This window comes from Rhincodon typus, chromosome 21, assembly GCF_021869965.1.
Source record: "Rhincodon typus isolate 14 chromosome 21, sRhiTyp1.1, whole genome shotgun sequence".
Taxonomy (NCBI): domain Eukaryota; kingdom Metazoa; phylum Chordata; class Chondrichthyes; order Orectolobiformes; family Rhincodontidae; genus Rhincodon; species Rhincodon typus.
Window position 1 is genome coordinate 3429280 of NC_063352.1, and position 18031 is coordinate 3447310.

The 18031-nt window shown below is 39.9% G+C and overlaps 1 protein-coding gene across 1 annotated transcript in view; it reads right to left on the reverse strand.

Moving 5' to 3' along the window:
- abcc1 (ATP-binding cassette, sub-family C (CFTR/MRP), member 1) overlaps nt 1–18031 on the reverse strand; it is an 87860-nt gene that overhangs the window by 3336 nt on the left and 66493 nt on the right. Inside the window, exons 20-27 of the mRNA XM_048609662.1 lie at nt 16248–16558; nt 9994–10193; nt 9591–9717; nt 7995–8096; nt 5205–5351; nt 4265–4423; nt 3983–4149; nt 2092–2286 (exon numbers count right to left, since the gene is read on the reverse strand). Coding sequence (XP_048465619.1) covers nt 2092–2286; nt 3983–4149; nt 4265–4423; nt 5205–5351; nt 7995–8096; nt 9591–9717; nt 9994–10193; nt 16248–16558 — 1408 coding nt within the window. The remainder of the gene's footprint in view (nt 1–2091; nt 2287–3982; nt 4150–4264; nt 4424–5204; nt 5352–7994; nt 8097–9590; nt 9718–9993; nt 10194–16247; nt 16559–18031) is intronic.

Consider the following 18031-nt stretch of genomic DNA (forward strand, 5'->3'; position numbering starts at 1 on the left):
AAAGAGTTAATGTTTCGGGTCCGGTGACCCTTCCTCAGAACCGGACCCGAAATGTTAACCCTATTTTTCTCCTTCACAGATGCTGCCAGACCTGCTGAGCTTTTCCAGCAACTTCTGTTTTTGTTCCTGATTCACAGCATCCGCAGCTCTTTCAGTTTTCGCCATGTTGTTGTCTGGGATGGAGCATTTCAGCAATGAAGAGAGGCTGGATAAGCTGGGGTTGTTTCCTTTGGAGAAGAGAAAGCAGAGAGACAACCTGTATAAGATTATGAGCGGCATGGTAAAAGGTAGATAGGAAACAGCAGTTCCTCTTACTCCAAGTGTCAATAACAAGGGGGCATATAAAAAAGGGACGTAATTTTAAAGAGAAAGGCAGGAGCTTTAGAGGGGATTTGAGGAATTTGTTTTTCACCCAGAGAACAGTAGGAATCTGGAATGCACTGCCTGGGAGGGTAGTTGAGGCAGGAAACCTCAAACCTTTAAAACAAAAAGTACATGGATGAGCACTTGAAATGTCATAACACGCAACGCTATGGGCCCAGTGCAGGAAAATGTGACTAGTGCAGATTTAGAATAGTTTTCTTAGAATCATAGAATCCCTACAGTGTGGAAGCAGACCATTCGGCCCATCAAGTCCAAACTGACCATCCGAAGAACATCCCATCCAATCCATGTAAATCTGCATTTCCCATGGCAAATCCACCTATCCTACTCATCCTTGGGCTATAGGAGGAAATCGGAGCACCTGGAGGAAACTCATGCAGACATTGGGAGAACATGCAAACTCCACACAGACAGTTGCCCGAGGGTGGAATTGAACCCAGATGCCTGGCACTGAGAAACAACAGTGCTAACCGCTAAGCCACCGTAAGTACAGACTTAATGGGCTGAAGGGCCTTTTTTATATTGTATGATTATTCACGTTATTGGATAATTTAAAAGTATTAAAAGATTTTAAATGAAGAGGGATTTACAGTTGACTCTTGATAAGTCCAAGTGACTTAAGAGGTAATTTTAACTGCAGTCCATTCAGCAGACACAGAGCAGGTAGGGAGGTAGCATCAGATTGGGGACTGACCAGCTGATGCACCATCATCCCTCAGGTTTCAATAACAACCTGTTGTTCTCATCAGATAAGGTGGACACAGAGAGGAAACCAGAAGCAGAGTCCTTCCTTCATTAAAGTTTTTGAGATTTGTAGCTCGTGTTGTGGATGAGGTTGTAGACTTGTTCGCCGAGCCGGTGTGTTTGGTTGCAAATGTTTCATCACCCTGCTAGGTAACATTGTCAGTGCACCTCTGGTGAAGAGTTGGTGTTCTGTCCCGCTTGTTATTTATATGCCTCAGTTTGTTGGGGTGTTTGGTACCACTTCCAGCCACCCTACTACAGCTACTGACGAACGTTAAGGATCCCATATCCAAAACCAGTATAATATATAAAATACCAGGCAAGGACTGTGAGAAACATTACATAGGCCAAACCGGAAGAAAACTGACAATATGGATACAAGAACACCAACCAGCCACCAAGAGACACGACCAATTCTCACTACACAGTGGCAACAAAAAACGCAAATTTGACTGGGACAACACATCCATAATCACACAAACCAAACAGAGACACACCAGGGAATTCCTGGAGGCCTGGTATTTTAACCGGAACTCCATCAACAAACACATTGTACACAGGGTCGAAGTCAAACCACAGAAACAGAACCGGAAGTGGTACCAACCACCCCAACAAACCAAGACATATAAATAACAAGTGGGACAGAACACCAACACTTCATCGGAGGCACACTGACCACGTTACCTAGCAGGGTGACAAAACATTTGCAATCAAAACCACCAGCTTGGCGAGCATGTATACAACCTCATCCTTCCTTCATTATACAGACTGAGCTCCGATGATATAACCCCAGAGAAGTTACAGTAGATCAACTCGAAGAATTGTAACTGGCCAGATGGACAAACATTACTTCCTTTGATCCTCAATTAGTGTCATAAATCAGAACATGGATTCGTTACAATGCCATTTGCAAATATCCAACAAATTTGAGTGAGATCAATTGCAACATAAATTTGACATTACCGTGTGTAATCCATAATGGTTTTAAGACGATGGGCTATCGTGAGCACTGTACAGTCAGCAAACTGGTTTCTTATTGTTGACTGGATGAGCTCATCCGTTTCTAGATCCACTGCAGCTGTAGCTTCATCAAGAACTAGTATTTTCGACTTCCGGAGCAGTGCTCGTGCTAAACAAAGCAGCTGTCGCTGTCCAACACTGAAATTACAAAATATTGCAATGTTGGACTTCATACAGTGCCTTGATGGGATACTCATTCTGAATCGGAATATAAACAGTGCCTTTCTGACTAAAATTAGTGTGGCAAGATCAAAGTATTGCAATGTTGACAGAGAATTTCTGGAGTTTCTCCTGCTGGTCTGCTGTAACTTCAGCACAAGAACTGCAGAAACCAAACGCTTGGATCACATCAGTTTTCTAGCTCAGCACATTAACAGCAAGAGAGTAAACAGAATTCGATGTCTGACATCACAGGATTGTTACAGTGCAGGAGACAGCCATTTGGTCCATTGTAACTGTACTGGTTCTAGTATCATGTACCAATCTCCTGCCTTTTCCCTCATATCCCTGCACAATAATTCTATTCAAATAAATCATCCAAAGCTCTCTTGAATTGTCTCAACTTAGCCTGTGCTGCCACGTTTTCAGGCCATGCATTCCAGACACTAATTACTCATTGTATGTGAAAGCTTTTATCTCACTTCACCCCTGCTTTGTTTACACATCACTTTAAATCTATGCCCCCTCATTTTATCTTCCCCTTTTATAAAATGCCAATTTCTTTGACTTGCCGAAGTAGACGGACATGTTGCCATTAAGTTATTGAAACACAATGCAGTGTATGTCTCAACATTTCTTCATTGTAGTGACATACAACTTTCCCCTTTCTCTGGAAGTGTAAAGCTATTCCAATCTTTGAAGATGAAAATGTCAAAAGATTAAAATGGAAATCTTGTCAGACAGAATACAGGACTTCAAAGTGGCAGTGAATTAAACACTCAAATAAAAGCAAAATACTGGCCATGCTGGAGATCTAAAATTAAAGTGTTCTGAAGAAACACTAACACTATTGAAATGCTAACTCTTTTTCTCTCTCCACAGATGCTACCAGACACGCTGAGTTCCTCCAGCACTTTGTTTTTGTTTCAGATTTTTTTTCCCCCTATTCATTTGTGGGATGTGGGATTGTGTTTCTTGCCCATCCCTAGTTGCCCTTGAGAGCTGGTGGTGAGCTGCCTTCTTGAACCACTGTCGTCCTCCTGCTGTGGGTTGACCCCAATGCCCTTAGGGAGGGAATTCCAGGATTTTGACCCATCGACAGTGAAGGAACAGCAATATATTTCCAAGTAAGGATGGTGAGTAGCTTGGAAGGGAATTTGCAGGGGGTGGTGTTCCCATATATCTGCTGGCCTTGTCCTTCCAGATGGAAGTGGTCATCGGTTTGGAAGGTGCTGTCTGAGGAGTTTTGGTGAGTTTCTGCAGTGCATCTTGTAGATAGTACACACTGCTGCTACTGAGCGTCGGTGGTGGAGGGAGTGAATACTCTTGGATGTAGTGCCAGCCAGTGGGCTGCTTTGTCCTGGATGGTGTCAAGCTTCTTGAGTGTTGTTGGGGCTGCACCCATCCAGGCAAGTGGGGAGTATTCCATCACACTCCTTACTTGTGTCTTGTAGATGGTGGACAGGTTTTGGGGAGTCAGGAGGAGAGTTACTCACCGCAGTATTCCTAACTTCTGGCCTGCTCTTGTAGCATTTCCAGCATTCACAATTCTGTTTTATTTTCATGAAAACTGCAAGTATCATTCAGTGTCATTTTTAATAAACTTATCTAATGCAAAATGAATTAGGTGGAATCAATTTCTACTTTGTTTTTAAAGCAGATCATTGCATTTTACCTGAGATTATCTCCACCTTCAGAACATTCATGATTCAGCGTATCAGGAAGGCCAGACACAAAGGTTTTGAGGTGAGCCAGTTCCAAAGCTGTCCATAAATCTGCATCAGGGTACTGGTCAAAGGGATCCAAATTCATTCGAAGTGAACCAGCAAACAAGACTGGGTCCTGATATAATTCATATGGCTCTGGATCAGTTGTAAGGTTTATTGCGTAACATTTTGTAGATCAAATTTACTAAATATAACTATACTTCAAATAAACTCAAACTGCAATTATGTACCTGAGGTATGATGGTAATCTGAAACCTGAGATCATGAAGACCTATTTTTGCAATGTCAATTCCATCAATATAGATTTGCCCTTCAGCAGCTTCAATTATACGAAACAGACCAAGTGCAAATGAAGATTTACCAGCTCCTGTTCTTCCAACTATTCCAACCTGCAGAAGATTTCCAATGGAATTTAAAACACTACATTCACAAATAAATATGAAAAATCCAAGATAACTTTGAGTGTCGTAACAACATATTTAAATCTGATCTAAGAAAGTAAAACTTCTTTTAATCTTAGCTGTAACAATAACACAAAAGTAGACATGTATTTAAAGGAAAATGGCAATATTCAAATTTCTTTGATCCCTTCAAGACTTGGTATTAAGCATGTTTTCTTGTTTTCTGAAACTGTTTTCAGAATTTCAGTAATTAATTAACTTTCCTCTCTTCACAAACATTGCCAGTTTTACATTTGTTAGAATTTGCAAGCATACTTTGGAGCTATCTACACAAGGGAAAAGTATGCTTGTAAGGAAAGAAAACACAAACCACTTGCTATGAATTATTAATAGAAGGAGATTACATAGGGGTAATGGAAACAGACTTACAATCTGTCACAATTCACATTGTAACTCTCTTCATTAAGCTACAAACCATCTGTAAAAAATGGCCCAAAACACATAATTTTCAACAGAATTTATACTGTACAAATGGAGTTGATGCAAAGCATCAATTGACAAACGTAATTAAAACACATGCCTCAAGAAATACAATACGCAGATGGTAAAAATGAATTAGAAGTTGAACAAAGCCAGTAGTTACCAAAATCGAAAGTTAGCCTGTATTGAATGATGTTTAATGTCAAAGTCAAGTTTTAAGCATTGTCACCAATTCAGCTAAATATTGCTTTTACTGAACAGTGTTGGCGATCAGAGTTCGATCACTCACCTTTTCCCCTCCATTTATGGATACGGTAATATCTTTCAATGCCAAGTCAAGATCTTCTCTATACCGTAAACCGTAGTTTACAAATTCTATCTTGCCTTCCAAAGGCCAGGTTTGAGGTGGTCGATTACTTCTGTTAATCCAATGTGCCTACGTAGAATTGAAAAAAAATTAAAATCCGGATTTCCAGCAGGTGTAACGACTGATACTTTTGTTGAAATACATTTGTTTTTAGAAGTGCTCCATGTTGAACCTTCAAATTGTTAAAAGGTATTATGAAATAAATTTCAACCCATGACTACAAAAAACTGGAAGACAATACATGAGTTTAAATCCCATCATGACCAATGGTGAGATTTAAATTTAATAATAAAGTCTGGAATAAAAAGCTAATTAAGTGGCAGAGATAGTAGGAACTGCAGATGCTGGAGAATCCGAGACAAGGTGCAGGGCTGGATGAACACAGCAGGCCAAGCAGCATCATAGGAGCAGAAAGGCTGACGTTTCGGGCCTAGACCCTTCATCAGACCCTTTTCTAATGAAGGGTCTAGGCCTGAAACGTCAGCCTTTCTGCTCCGATGATGCTGCTCAGCCTGCCGTGTACATCCAGCCCTGCACCTTGTCTCGGATTCTCCAGCATCTGCAGTTCCTACTATCTCTAATTAAATGGCAGCCAGGTAACCAGTGTCGACTGTTATAAAATCCTATCTGGTTTACCAATATCCTCATCACCTTATCCGGCTCACACACGACTCCAGATTCACCATAACATGTTTGACACTCAATTGCCCATATCCCACAAACAAATAAATTTTAAAACGTTTTTATTGTTTCCTCATTATTAAAAGCTTTGAATTAAACTACACACCGTAGTAGTGAAGAGAAGGGAATGACCTAGTGGTATTATCGCTGGACCGTTAATCCAGAGAACGTTCTGGGAATCTGGGTTCAAATCCCGCTACAGTAGATGGTGGAATTTGAATCCAATAAAAATCTGGAATTAAGAGTCTAACAATTGCTGGAAAAATCCATCTCATTCACTAATGTCCTTTAGAGAAGGAAACTACCATCCTTACCTAGTCTGGACTACATCTGACTCCAGATCCACAGTAATGTGGTTGACTCTCAACTGCCCTCTAGGCAATATATAGGCAACAAATGCTGGCCTGACCCTCATCCCTTGAATGAATGAGTCAAAACAAAGGTAAATCACTATAATTTATGACTTCAACTTTCCTGTTATAAAGCATTCTGGGGTGCACTTAAGATTCACGAGATGGTGAATCTGATCAGCTGTCTGGACTCTGGGAAGTTTTACTTACTTAAGGCAATATCATTAACATTAGCAGACACCCACATCCCTGACCTATCTGAATAAGGTGCCTGTTACTCGGCTGATGCAAACATTCCCACGCGCACGCACTCTGTAAAAATCAAGGCTGCTTTCTTTGTATTCACTGAAATATCCACAATGCGAGCTGATGTTCAGCAAAGCACCATTATTTTATCAATCTCACACTTCAGTAAAATTATCATCTTTAAGACGACAAAAGAATTTCTAATTTTATCAATACTCTACATGGGTGTTTAAAAAATATCCAAGGATGCTATGGGGTAGTGACCGATCATCAAAAATAATTCAAAATGTGAATGGTTGGCAGAACAAATACCTGCAGCCCCTGCAACTTACTTTGTAAAATCAACACTATATCTGGGATAAAGCAGACACATTGCTGCTTTGGTGGTGAAGGGAATGAATGTTTGTGGATGTGGAACCAGTGTGGGAAATGGTAAAGTTGCCATAGTCTTGCCAGACCATAGGTCTGCTCTGTCATTAGACAGAGACAACTGGTGGTCATTTAACAGGAGGGTGACCCAGGTGAGGGAACAGGTTGAGAAACAGAAACCTTCATGGACTTCAAACAGGTTTGGGAAAGGCGGCTCAGTGGTTAGCACTGCTGCCTCACAGTGCCAGGGACCCGGGTTCGATTCCATTCTCGGGCGACTGTCTGTATGGAGTTTGCACTTTCTCCCCGTGTCCGCGTGAGTTTCCGCCGGGTGCTCTGATTTCCTCCCACAGTCCAGAGATATGCAACTTAAGTGGATTGGCCAGGCTAAATTACCTGTTGTGTTCAGGGATACGTAGGTGAGATGCGTTAGCCAGGGGAAATGCAGGGTTACAGGAATTGGGGACAGGGACGGGGAGGATGCTCTTTCAAGGGTTGGTGTGGACTCATTGGCCTGAACAACCTGTTTCCACATTGTAGGGATTCTTAAGATTCCATTGTATTTGGCATCACTCTGCATTACAAACCAGCTATCCAACTAACCAAGTTAACCCATTCCCCTAGCAGTGTGTACCATCTACAAGATGCACTGCAGAAATTCACCAAGGTTCCTTAGACATCATCTTCCAAACCCACAACCACTATCATCTAAAGGATTTGGACAGCAGATACAAAGGAACACCAAGTCCCCCTAAGCCATTTACCATCCTGACTTGGAAATATGTCACTGCCCCTTCACTGTCACTTGGTCAAAATCCTGGAATTCCCTCCTTAACAACATTGTGGGCCAACTAATAGCGGTTTAAGACAGCAGCTCACCACAATCTTCTCAAGGGCAATTAGGGACGTCCACATCCTGGTAATGAATTAAAAAGAAACATATACACAGCATATACTGAGTCAGTGTCTGAGATCTACAGGCTTGTATTTTGCAGATTACAACTTCAGAATCAGTATTGCCATACCCAGGTGCAAGATCAATTGTGATTTCTGATTTGAATCTTACCTCTTTGGGAGTGCCAGTGTACTCCTGCACTCTTTCCACTGCAACAATGTTAGTTTCCAGTTCAGAGGTCATGCGTACCATCCAGTTTAATGTTGATGTTACCTAAATAATCATGAGATATTCTTAGGAACATGGGAACAGGAGCAGAACATTTAGCCCATTGTTCTCATCTAACATTCAGATTAATCAGGGTTATCTGAACCAATTATGCTGACCCTGTTTGTATCCTTTGATACATTCATTTAACTCTTGGGGAGCAAGCTCCTGACCTTTTTTTCTAAAACTGTTTAATTTGCCAAATGGCAAAATCAAGGGGAAATATCTTCCTAACACAAGCATTGGAATCTAGACATAAAACATTTTTGAATAAAATGATGTGTATGAATTAAATGCTATGTAAATTCTAAGATGGTGTCAATATGTTAGACAATAACTAAATGTTACTTTACTCTCATTGAAATTAAATTTTCATTACTAACAAAGTGATTGCAAACCAAAACAAACGTAACCCGCACATTTTAAGAGTGAGGCATTCTCTCATGATGCAAGGTATTCTCCAGTTACTGACTGTATGACATTACAGAGTGGTACAGCACGGAAACAGACCCTTCGGTCCAACCAGTCCATGCCAAACAAACATAATCCCAAACTAAATTAGTGCCACCCACCTGCTCGTGGTTCCTATCCCTCCGAACATTTCCTATTCATGTATCTATCCAAATGTCTTTTAAACACTGTACTCATACCCACTATCCACCACTTTCTTGAAATTCATTCCACATGCAAACAACCCTCTGTAAAAAAAAAACTTGCCCCTCATGTCTTTTTTTAAATCTCTCTCCTCTCACCTTAAAAATGTGTCCCCTAGTCTTGAAATACCCCATCCTAGGGAAAAGACATCTGCCATTCACTTATCTATGCTCATGATTTTATAAACCTCTATATGACAACTTTACAAAACAAAGGGTCCGTTAACCTTGTTGTACTTTGCTTCAGGGCAGAAAAATATTTTTCACATCACTTTAGCAACTCAAATGGTGTACAAGAGTAACAGCACTCTGTTAGATCTCATTAGTATAATAGAGGGTGGGGTACTTTGTGACACCACTTCCTCACCTCCTTCATAGCCTGCCAACCATCCAGGAGGTTTCAATTCAGCAGCACAATGGAACATGCCCTTGCTGTGCCTGTGGAGTGTCCCCACAAAGTACACCACTCAGTAAAGAGCGGTTTCCTGATCTGACACCCGTCACCAGGCTCATTGTCCACCCTTACCATTACTGGTGTTCTGTGACTGCAGTCTGTACCATACAGAGAACGCTGCAGCAACCTGCCAAGGACACAAGCAGCAACATTGTGGGAACATGCAAGTCACACCCCACCTTCTCAAGGTGGTTAAAAAAGTCTTACCAGCAGCCCAAAGTAAAATTTTAAAAAAAAGACTGAAAGGAGTACAGCAGGCTAAACTGATCAGCACAAAAGGGCAGTGAAATTTTAAACTTGCTACAGTTCTAAGGAAGCAGCCAAAATGTAGTCCAATTACAAAGTAATTGAAATGAGTGATAGTATTGGAATTGTAAACTTGATTCTCCATACCTGTAGGGCATATGATACAGACAACCCAACAATCCCAGGACTGACAGTATCTCTGTAAACTACCGCAAACAGGGCAGCGAAAAGTACAATGCAATTGCCAACAAACTCCAGTCTCACAGCCAGCCACCTGGTGGATGTTAACAAGAGAAAAATAGTTAATCTTAATTTCATAGGATCAGTCAAACCAGCTCTCCTGCTCCCTTGCCCATGAATTTATGCATTCATTGTTTAAGGCCTGTGCACAAATAATAAGCATCACTTGCTCACACTAAATCTGGTTCGACAATCAGAACTAATTACACTGAAACCTTCAAGGGAATTCACTTTTAATGATTTCTGCATTCCCAAGACACAATGGTGTGAATGACCCAAATGTAGAAGCACAGCAAGATTATTGGATTACCTGTTGGCAACAATACTGGGATAATAAGCTTTTTGGTTTTCATCTACCCTGGCATCATTTTGATGTATAAAACGTTCTTGCTCTCCAAAAGCTCGGATAACACTGACACCAAGCAGCGTTTCACTAAAGTTTGAAAAGATGGGGGATCGGCTAGCTGATTCCAATCTCTTCAACTGACGTGAGGTAGCCACATAATATCTCTGAAAATAGGAAGAAACATCAAGTTCAGAGTTTTATTTCTATCAAACTAGAGGCATGTGTGTTTTTGGTTTAAAAAGAACAGCCCCATCTTTCACATACCCTCACCCTAGATTTGTCACAGGAGGTACAACCCACACCTTCCCCTTCAGTCTGCTTTACTAACACATACTCAGCAAGTGTGCCTCCTCTTCCAAATTCATGCCCACTATCAAACTGGAAGTCTGCCACATCAAATTTAGGTTACAACCAATACATTAGTGTTGGAGAGATAAATGCAGAAGGAGCAGGGAGACCAATAACTCAATTATAAAAACCAAACATGGACATGTACAGTAGGTGCTGTAGACATGATGCAAACTTGTTGGGCTTTAGTTTCTTGTTAAATAAAATATTAACTACAAAAAGAATTACAGAATCACTACTGAAAGGACCCAATAAGACCTTTATTCTTCTCTCTGTTTAAGACAGCTAGTCTGAACTCTGATTTTATATATTTAATTAAAAATATCTCATTTGTTGAAAAACTAACTCCCATAATTTTTTCAATATTGGAGATGCTTAGCCTCAGTGAGTCAATAACCAATCGAGACATCATAGAATAGATGAGCAGATATGATGTATATGGATGTTTCATTAAATGGGCTTGCTGACAGGGAGGTAAAGATCGAGAAAGTAGATTGACAAGATCACATGGGAGTCTTCCTCTAACAAGTGCAGCATAAGATAGACTAGGGTTGAAGAAAAAACAATTCCAAGTAGGAAAGCTCAGCAATGGCACAGCAAACTCAAAGCACTGGAAAAATTACAATTATCACATTTAAGTTTGTTTTACCACTGATGCTATTACCTTAAAATAAATAATCTGGGCATAAATACAGACATTTCTATCTGTTTCAATTTATTTGCTGTAGAACAATAAATATCTTTATGTCAGGAAAAACATTTATTATAATAACATTAAGCTACGTCACATCTCTTCCAAAACCTGATGCTATTTCTGCTCATAACCTCTGCAATTGTGAGCATTTTAAAATAACTGTCAAAAACATATTTAAAGTAATTTTTCTCCAATTGCAGAGAAATGTTTGGAGATTCCCATAAGCATTGAGTATAATCTCTAGCATGATACGGCTACAATTCGCATTTTTGATTTTTCTTTAAAAGTGCCTATCTGCGTATTTGCAATTCTCAAAGAAGGAAAGCTACCTTCTCTTTAAACTGAACTGCAGGTAAATGCCAGATGAGTAGCTGGGTCAAATCCAGTTAACATGGTACATAACATGCACCTAAATTCCAAATTATTTTCACTGGGTCATATTGCAAACAGAGACTGGTGACTTCTCTTTGAAAATTTCAAATCTACATTACAAAATTTCAAAATATACAAACCTTCATAAGTAAATTAATTTTCACATGGCAAATGATTTTTGTGAAATGAAGTATTCCACGCATTAAATGGAACAGAGCAAAACCTCTTTAGAATTTCAGAATATCAAAAGCATTTGTTATCATTATAATGTTTGCTTTCTATCTGTTTCAGAAAATATCTTCTATCTAGTCCAGTTTATGAAATCCAGAATGTGACACACATTATAAATTATACACCCTCTTGCCATCAGTGCCTATGTAATTAGATAGAATGATAAAGATCACGACTTTATTAGTTGACAGGATGAGGGGGCGTCACTGGCAAAGCCTGAGTTTATTTCCCATTCCTAAACTGCTCATGAACAGAGTAGCCTTAAGACATTTCAGACAGCAGTTGACCACCAACCACATTGCTATGGGTCTGAAGTCACATGTAGACCGGACCAAGTAAGGATGGCAGATTTCATTTCTAAAAAAGGACATTACTGAACTAGAATTTTTTTTTTTTTTTTTTAAAAGAACAAACAACAAATTGCATATGGTTTTGCAGCATCACCTAGCCTAGGTTTGTATTCCAGACTTATTCATAGAATTTTGAAATTCCATCACTTGCTATGGTTCAAATTCCATCAATGACCTCCAATGTAATCCGGAGGCCCAGACAGACATGTCCAGGGACATTGCTTTCTTCCAGCATCAGGAAGGGTGGTAGTCTGTCACTAACCATAACATACATGTTTTTCAAAAACTATATTTGGAATGAACGAGATGAAATTTGATCTGATTCTTTAAAAGAAATTGATTCCTGATGTGTGACTTTAGACATTTAGAAAAATATCTGAAGCAATAAATGACAAACTATGTCTCAGTCTCAAAACTGCTGCAAGGAAATATTGCTGCTGGCCTGTTATTGTACGCATTATTAGAGAACAGCATTTTTGAAATGTCGTAGAATAAAAAAAACAAATCGCAGCTAATTTCTGTTGAGGTACATTTTTGAAAAGTTTTTCTTCAATAAGTACCTGTACGAATTGCTGTTATTCCAAAGTTTCTTTCATTCACTTTCAGATTATAAACAAAATCACTTAAATCAGTATTGTTAACCAATATACATACTCCTGTCAAGCAGGTAACTGAAAAAAAAGGCACTGTTCGTTCCAGCTACATTAAAACTAGATAGTCAATGGTCAGAATGTCAGATAGAGTCATACAGCACGGAAACAGACCATTTGGCCCAACCAGTCCATGCTGACCATAATCCCAAACTAAATTAGTCCCACCTGCCTGTGCTTGGTCCATATCCCTCCAAACCTTTCCTGTTCATGTACTTATCCAAAATTCTTTTAAATGTTGTAACTGTACCCACATCCACCAGACGTTCATTCCGCAAATGAACCTGTGTAAAAAAAAAAGCCTCCAGGTCTATTTTTAAAATCCTTCTCTTCCCACCTTAAAATATGCCCCCTAGTCTTGAAATCCTCCATTCTAGGGAAGAGATAACTGCCATTCATTTTATCTATACACCTCGTTATTTTGTAAGCCTTTATAAGGTCACCTTTCAACCTCCTAAGCTCTAGTGAAAAAAGTTCCAGCCTCTCCTTATAACTCAAACCCTCCATTCCCTGAAACATCCTGGTAAATCTCTTCTGAACCCTTTCCAGAATAATAGTATTCTTCCTGTAACAGGGAGACCAGAACTGGACATGGTACTCCAGAAGGGGCCTCAATATTCTGTACAACCTCAACATAATGTCCAAATTCCTATACTCAAAGGTCTGAGCAATGAAGGCAAGCATACTAAACGCCTTCTTAAAACACCCAATGTGTAATGCAAACTTCAAAAGAATTATGTACCTGAACCCTTAGGTCTCAGTCTCAGTTCGACAACACTACCCAAGGCCCTACTTTTAATTGCACATATTCTGCCCTTGTTTGTTTACCAAAACTCAATACCCAGTAACTATCCGAATTAAACTCCATTTGTCACTCTTCAGACCATTGACCCAATTGATCAAGATCTCTTTGTAATCTTAGATAACTTTCTTCTCTATCCATTCATACCGCCAATCTTGGGGTCATAGAGCCATACAGAATGGAAACAGACTCTTCAATCTGCAAAATTACTGACCATGCTTTCTATATTCTCATCAAAATCATTTATAAAATTTTTCTGAAGGGTCTAGGCCCGAACGTCAGCCTTCCTGCTCCCATGATGCTGCTTGGCCTGCTGTGTTCATCCAGCTCTACGTCTTGTTGTCTCAGATTCTCCAGCATCTGCAGTTCCTACTATCTCTGATAAAATTTTAACCCCACTGCGAATGCCTACTGCTCTATCCTTGTCAATCTTGGTTTTTTCCTCAAAAAACTAAAATCAAGTTAGTGAGACATGATTTTCCTTGCACAAAACCATACTGACAATTCCTAATCATTCCTTGCCTCTCCAAATGCATATAAATCCTATCTTTCAGAATCACCCCCAGCAACTTACCCACCATGAAGTCAGACTCACAGGTCTATAGTTCCCAGGCTTCTCCTTACATCCCTCCTTAAACGAAGGCACAACATCAGCCACTCTCCAGTCATTTGGCACTTCATCCGTATTTAAAAATGATACAAATATTTCTGCAATGGGACCTCGCAATTTCCTCCCTAACTTCCCACAAAGTCCTAGGATACACGAAATCAGGTCCCAGGGATTTATCCACCTTTATATTTTCTAAAACCTCCAGCATTTCCACTACTGTAACGTAAACTGTTTTTAAAACATATATATTTATTTTGCCGAGTTCTCTAGCCTCCATTTCTTTCTCCACAGTAAAAGCTGACCAAAATATTCATTTAATATCTCTCCCATCTCCTGAGGTTCACCGCAAAGACAACCTCGTTGATCTTTAAAGGGACCCTACTCTCTCTCTCTCTAGTTGCTCTCTTGCTCTTAATGTACTTGTAGAATTTGTTAATTAGAATATGAAAAATAAAGAGTACCACAAAAAATGCAACTAGTGGTGCACAGAAGTTGCAACTTGCAGTTGACTGTGTGTATCACTTTATTTTTCCATCTGCCAGGCTGAGAGATACTACTTCTATTCTAGATCCATACTGGTTCCAAAGAGTTATATTGGACTCAGAATGTTAATTTGGGTTTCTCTCCCCAAAGATGCTGCCAGACCGACTTAGTTTCTCCAGCACATTGTTTTTATTCCTGTCTCCAGCATCTGCAGTATTTTGTTTTTGTTTTGGGTTTTAAACAAAAACTTTTCAAAAAGGTACCTCAACAGAAAATGTTTAGTTTGAGTCCTAATTTTTCCACAACTTTACAAAAACAAATTCTGTCCTCTATTAATGACTACTAGTGATCTTCGGTTCATGCTGCACTACACATAACCCCTCCATACTGTTCTGTATTTGTAAAATCTTCCTTACTGTCCTGTTTTGACACCATCACCTTAATAACTTGTTATGATCTCTCTACCTTAATTAGTTTCTACAGTTTTGAATTACTTGTTACTTTGGTTAGACCCTTGGCATGTGACTCTTAGACCTATCATGTGATTCCAGTTATTTGGTTTGTCTCCAGCACCACCTCATTTTTAAATTTTTTATAATTACCTCTTTGCCTCAATTAATCAGACCATAGGTCACCCCTCCACTTGCTGTTCAGCTGCTGACACTTTATTCACACTGTCTGACACTTTTGATCACCTGCAGAGACTTGTATTCAGCCTGTTGACACTCCATTCACACCCATTTGTAAGATCTTTTGATCTCTCTGCCTAGAAATTCTGTGCCCATGTGCTTCTCTTCACCACCTGAAGGAACATCGCTCCAAAAGCTTGTGATTTCAAATAAACCTGTTGGACTATAACCTGGTATCATTGACTTCGGACCTATCGTAAAAAGGTAAGGTCACCACAGACCTACTGGATCATAGGGCTGCTCAATCTCACTGGAGAGAAATGATTAGTGGTGGTTTAACCTCAGGTCACTGCGCCACAGGTGACGGACAGGCGGAGAAAGAAGGTTCTTCATGATATCCTCAGCTGGTGCAGGAATTGAACCCCACTGCTGACATCACTCTACATTGCAAACCAGCCAACTGAGGTAACCAACCTGCCAATGTCTACAATAATTGGCCAACAACAAGATTTCCTTAAAGCAGCTTAGAGACTGGAGATATAGTTTATCATCTATCATTTCAGATAATATTTTTCAAGTGTCTGAATTTATAGATCAGTAATCAATTTTTAACCAAAAAATGTATTATTGACTAAGGCAGTCATATAAATGAACCAAATGGTTTTTAACCAGGATCAGAAATCCAAACACTCCAGTGGTCCACGATCGGAGCTGTCATGGAATTACTTTCCTCTTCTGAGCAACTCTCAAGTGGAATTGTTGCAGATTAAAGTACTTGGTATTCCATAATCCAATGATGTCAACCTACATGAATGTTCTAATGATCTGCAGCACAACAATTCTTTTAAAATCCGTTCAAGTCTTCCCTCCTTCACTGCACAATATGAACTTTTAGCAGCTGCTGAACCCAGCAGAAGAAAATAATCATACCAGATAAAATATTAAATCAGAATGAAAGTAAATTCATAATCGCTGTAATTAACAAGCAGATAGGAAAATTCTGAATAATCTTCTACACAATTTTTTTTTTTAAATTATTTAGTACTGACCTGTATAAATATGTAGAGAAATCCCAAGGGTGGAATGATTACTGTAGCTATTGGAGTGGCTATCAAAATCACCGTGCAAGAAACAAGAACATTAAACAGTGATCCCAGGAACATTTTAATCACGACTGGAATCATCGAGTCTATTGTATCTATGTCTTTGGAGAAGCGATTCACTAAGTTACCACTAGGGGTTCGCTCAAAAAAGCTCATTGGTGACATCAGAGTATCATAGAGCAGACGGACATGGAGCCAACGTGAAGCTGATATTCCTCCAACACTCATCATCAATGAAGAAAGGAGCACAAAAACACCTGCAAAATATTAACAAAAAATTAATTCTAGACTTACAAGCAGCAGAACATAATATTCTGGCACTTTTAAAATGAAAATCATCCCAATGTCGTTTAGAGGGGCAATGAAGAAATGGACCTATCAAGGCAAAGGAGAACACATTAGGAAGGGTGACCAAAGGCTCGATCAAATATGTCAAATCAAGGAGAAAGAGATGGAAGGGAGGGGGGGGGAAAAGAGTTTAAGGCAATGAATTCAGGCATGAATTCCAGCCGGCTAAAGTCAAGGCAACCAAGGGAGGAGTGATGCACAAAAGGCGAGTGTGGGAAATTATATATTAGGGAAGTTGTAAAGCTAAATAAGCCTATAAAGAGAGCGTGGGAAATCCATTATTGGGCTTAAATAAAAAGACTTGGATTCATAACTTTCCAAACATTTGAAATAACAAAAGTCTGTGTAAATCAGCAACGACAGAACTGAAAGTCAAGCAGAACTTAACACAAGTTTGGACAGGAGGCTTCTCAATGTGCCGAAGATTTTGGAGCATGGAGCACTGGATCGCATCCAACTCAGCACTGCAGTAAATCAAGTCAGGGTGACAAAAGCAGGGAAGAGAGCTTACGTGGCAAAAGGGCTGAATAGAGTTAAAGGAGGACAATGTCATGGAGATGGGTAGAGGTTGCAAGACAGACAATGTTAGCAAGACATAAGTAGGTATAGTGCATGTTCGAGAGAGTATGGAATCAAAAGCTGAAGTTAGGTCAAATAGGACGCTGGAGCTGTCAGTGTGTACCAACTACAAGATGCACTGCAGAAATTCACCAAATTTATTCCAATAGCACCTTCTAAACACAATTTCTACCGCCTAAAAAGGACAAAGGCAGCAGATACATGGGAACACACCAACCCCTGCAAGTTCTTCTCCATACCACTCAAACATCCTGACTTGGAAATGTATCGCCTTTCCTTCACCTTCGCTGGGTCAAAATCCTGGAATACCCTCCCTAACAACAACACACAGACTGCAGGAATTATATAGTCACAGAATCATACAGCACGGAAACAGGCCCTTTGGCCCAACTCACCCAAGTTGACCAGGTTTCCTAAACTGAACAGAGTCGGAGTCAAACAGGCTCATGAATCCAACTTACCATCACATTCTCAAGGGGCAATTAGAGATGGCAATAAATTCTGATTCAGCCCACATCACCTGAACATATGAAAATCAAACAAACAGCATATCCAAGTCTGTGGCCAGGGGTGGAACTGGAATTGGCAGTCCCTTGGATGGGGCTCAGGTGACGATTAAATCTGGGGCAGGAGGGAAGCAGCAAAGGCAAGTAAATAGAAAGTCCCAGAGATAGTAGGAACTGCCGATGCTGGAGAATCTGAGATAACAAGGTGTAGAGCTGGATGAACACAGCAGGCCAAGCAGCATCAGAGGAGCAGGAAAGCTGATGTTTCGGGTCTGGACCCTTCTTCAGAAAATCTTT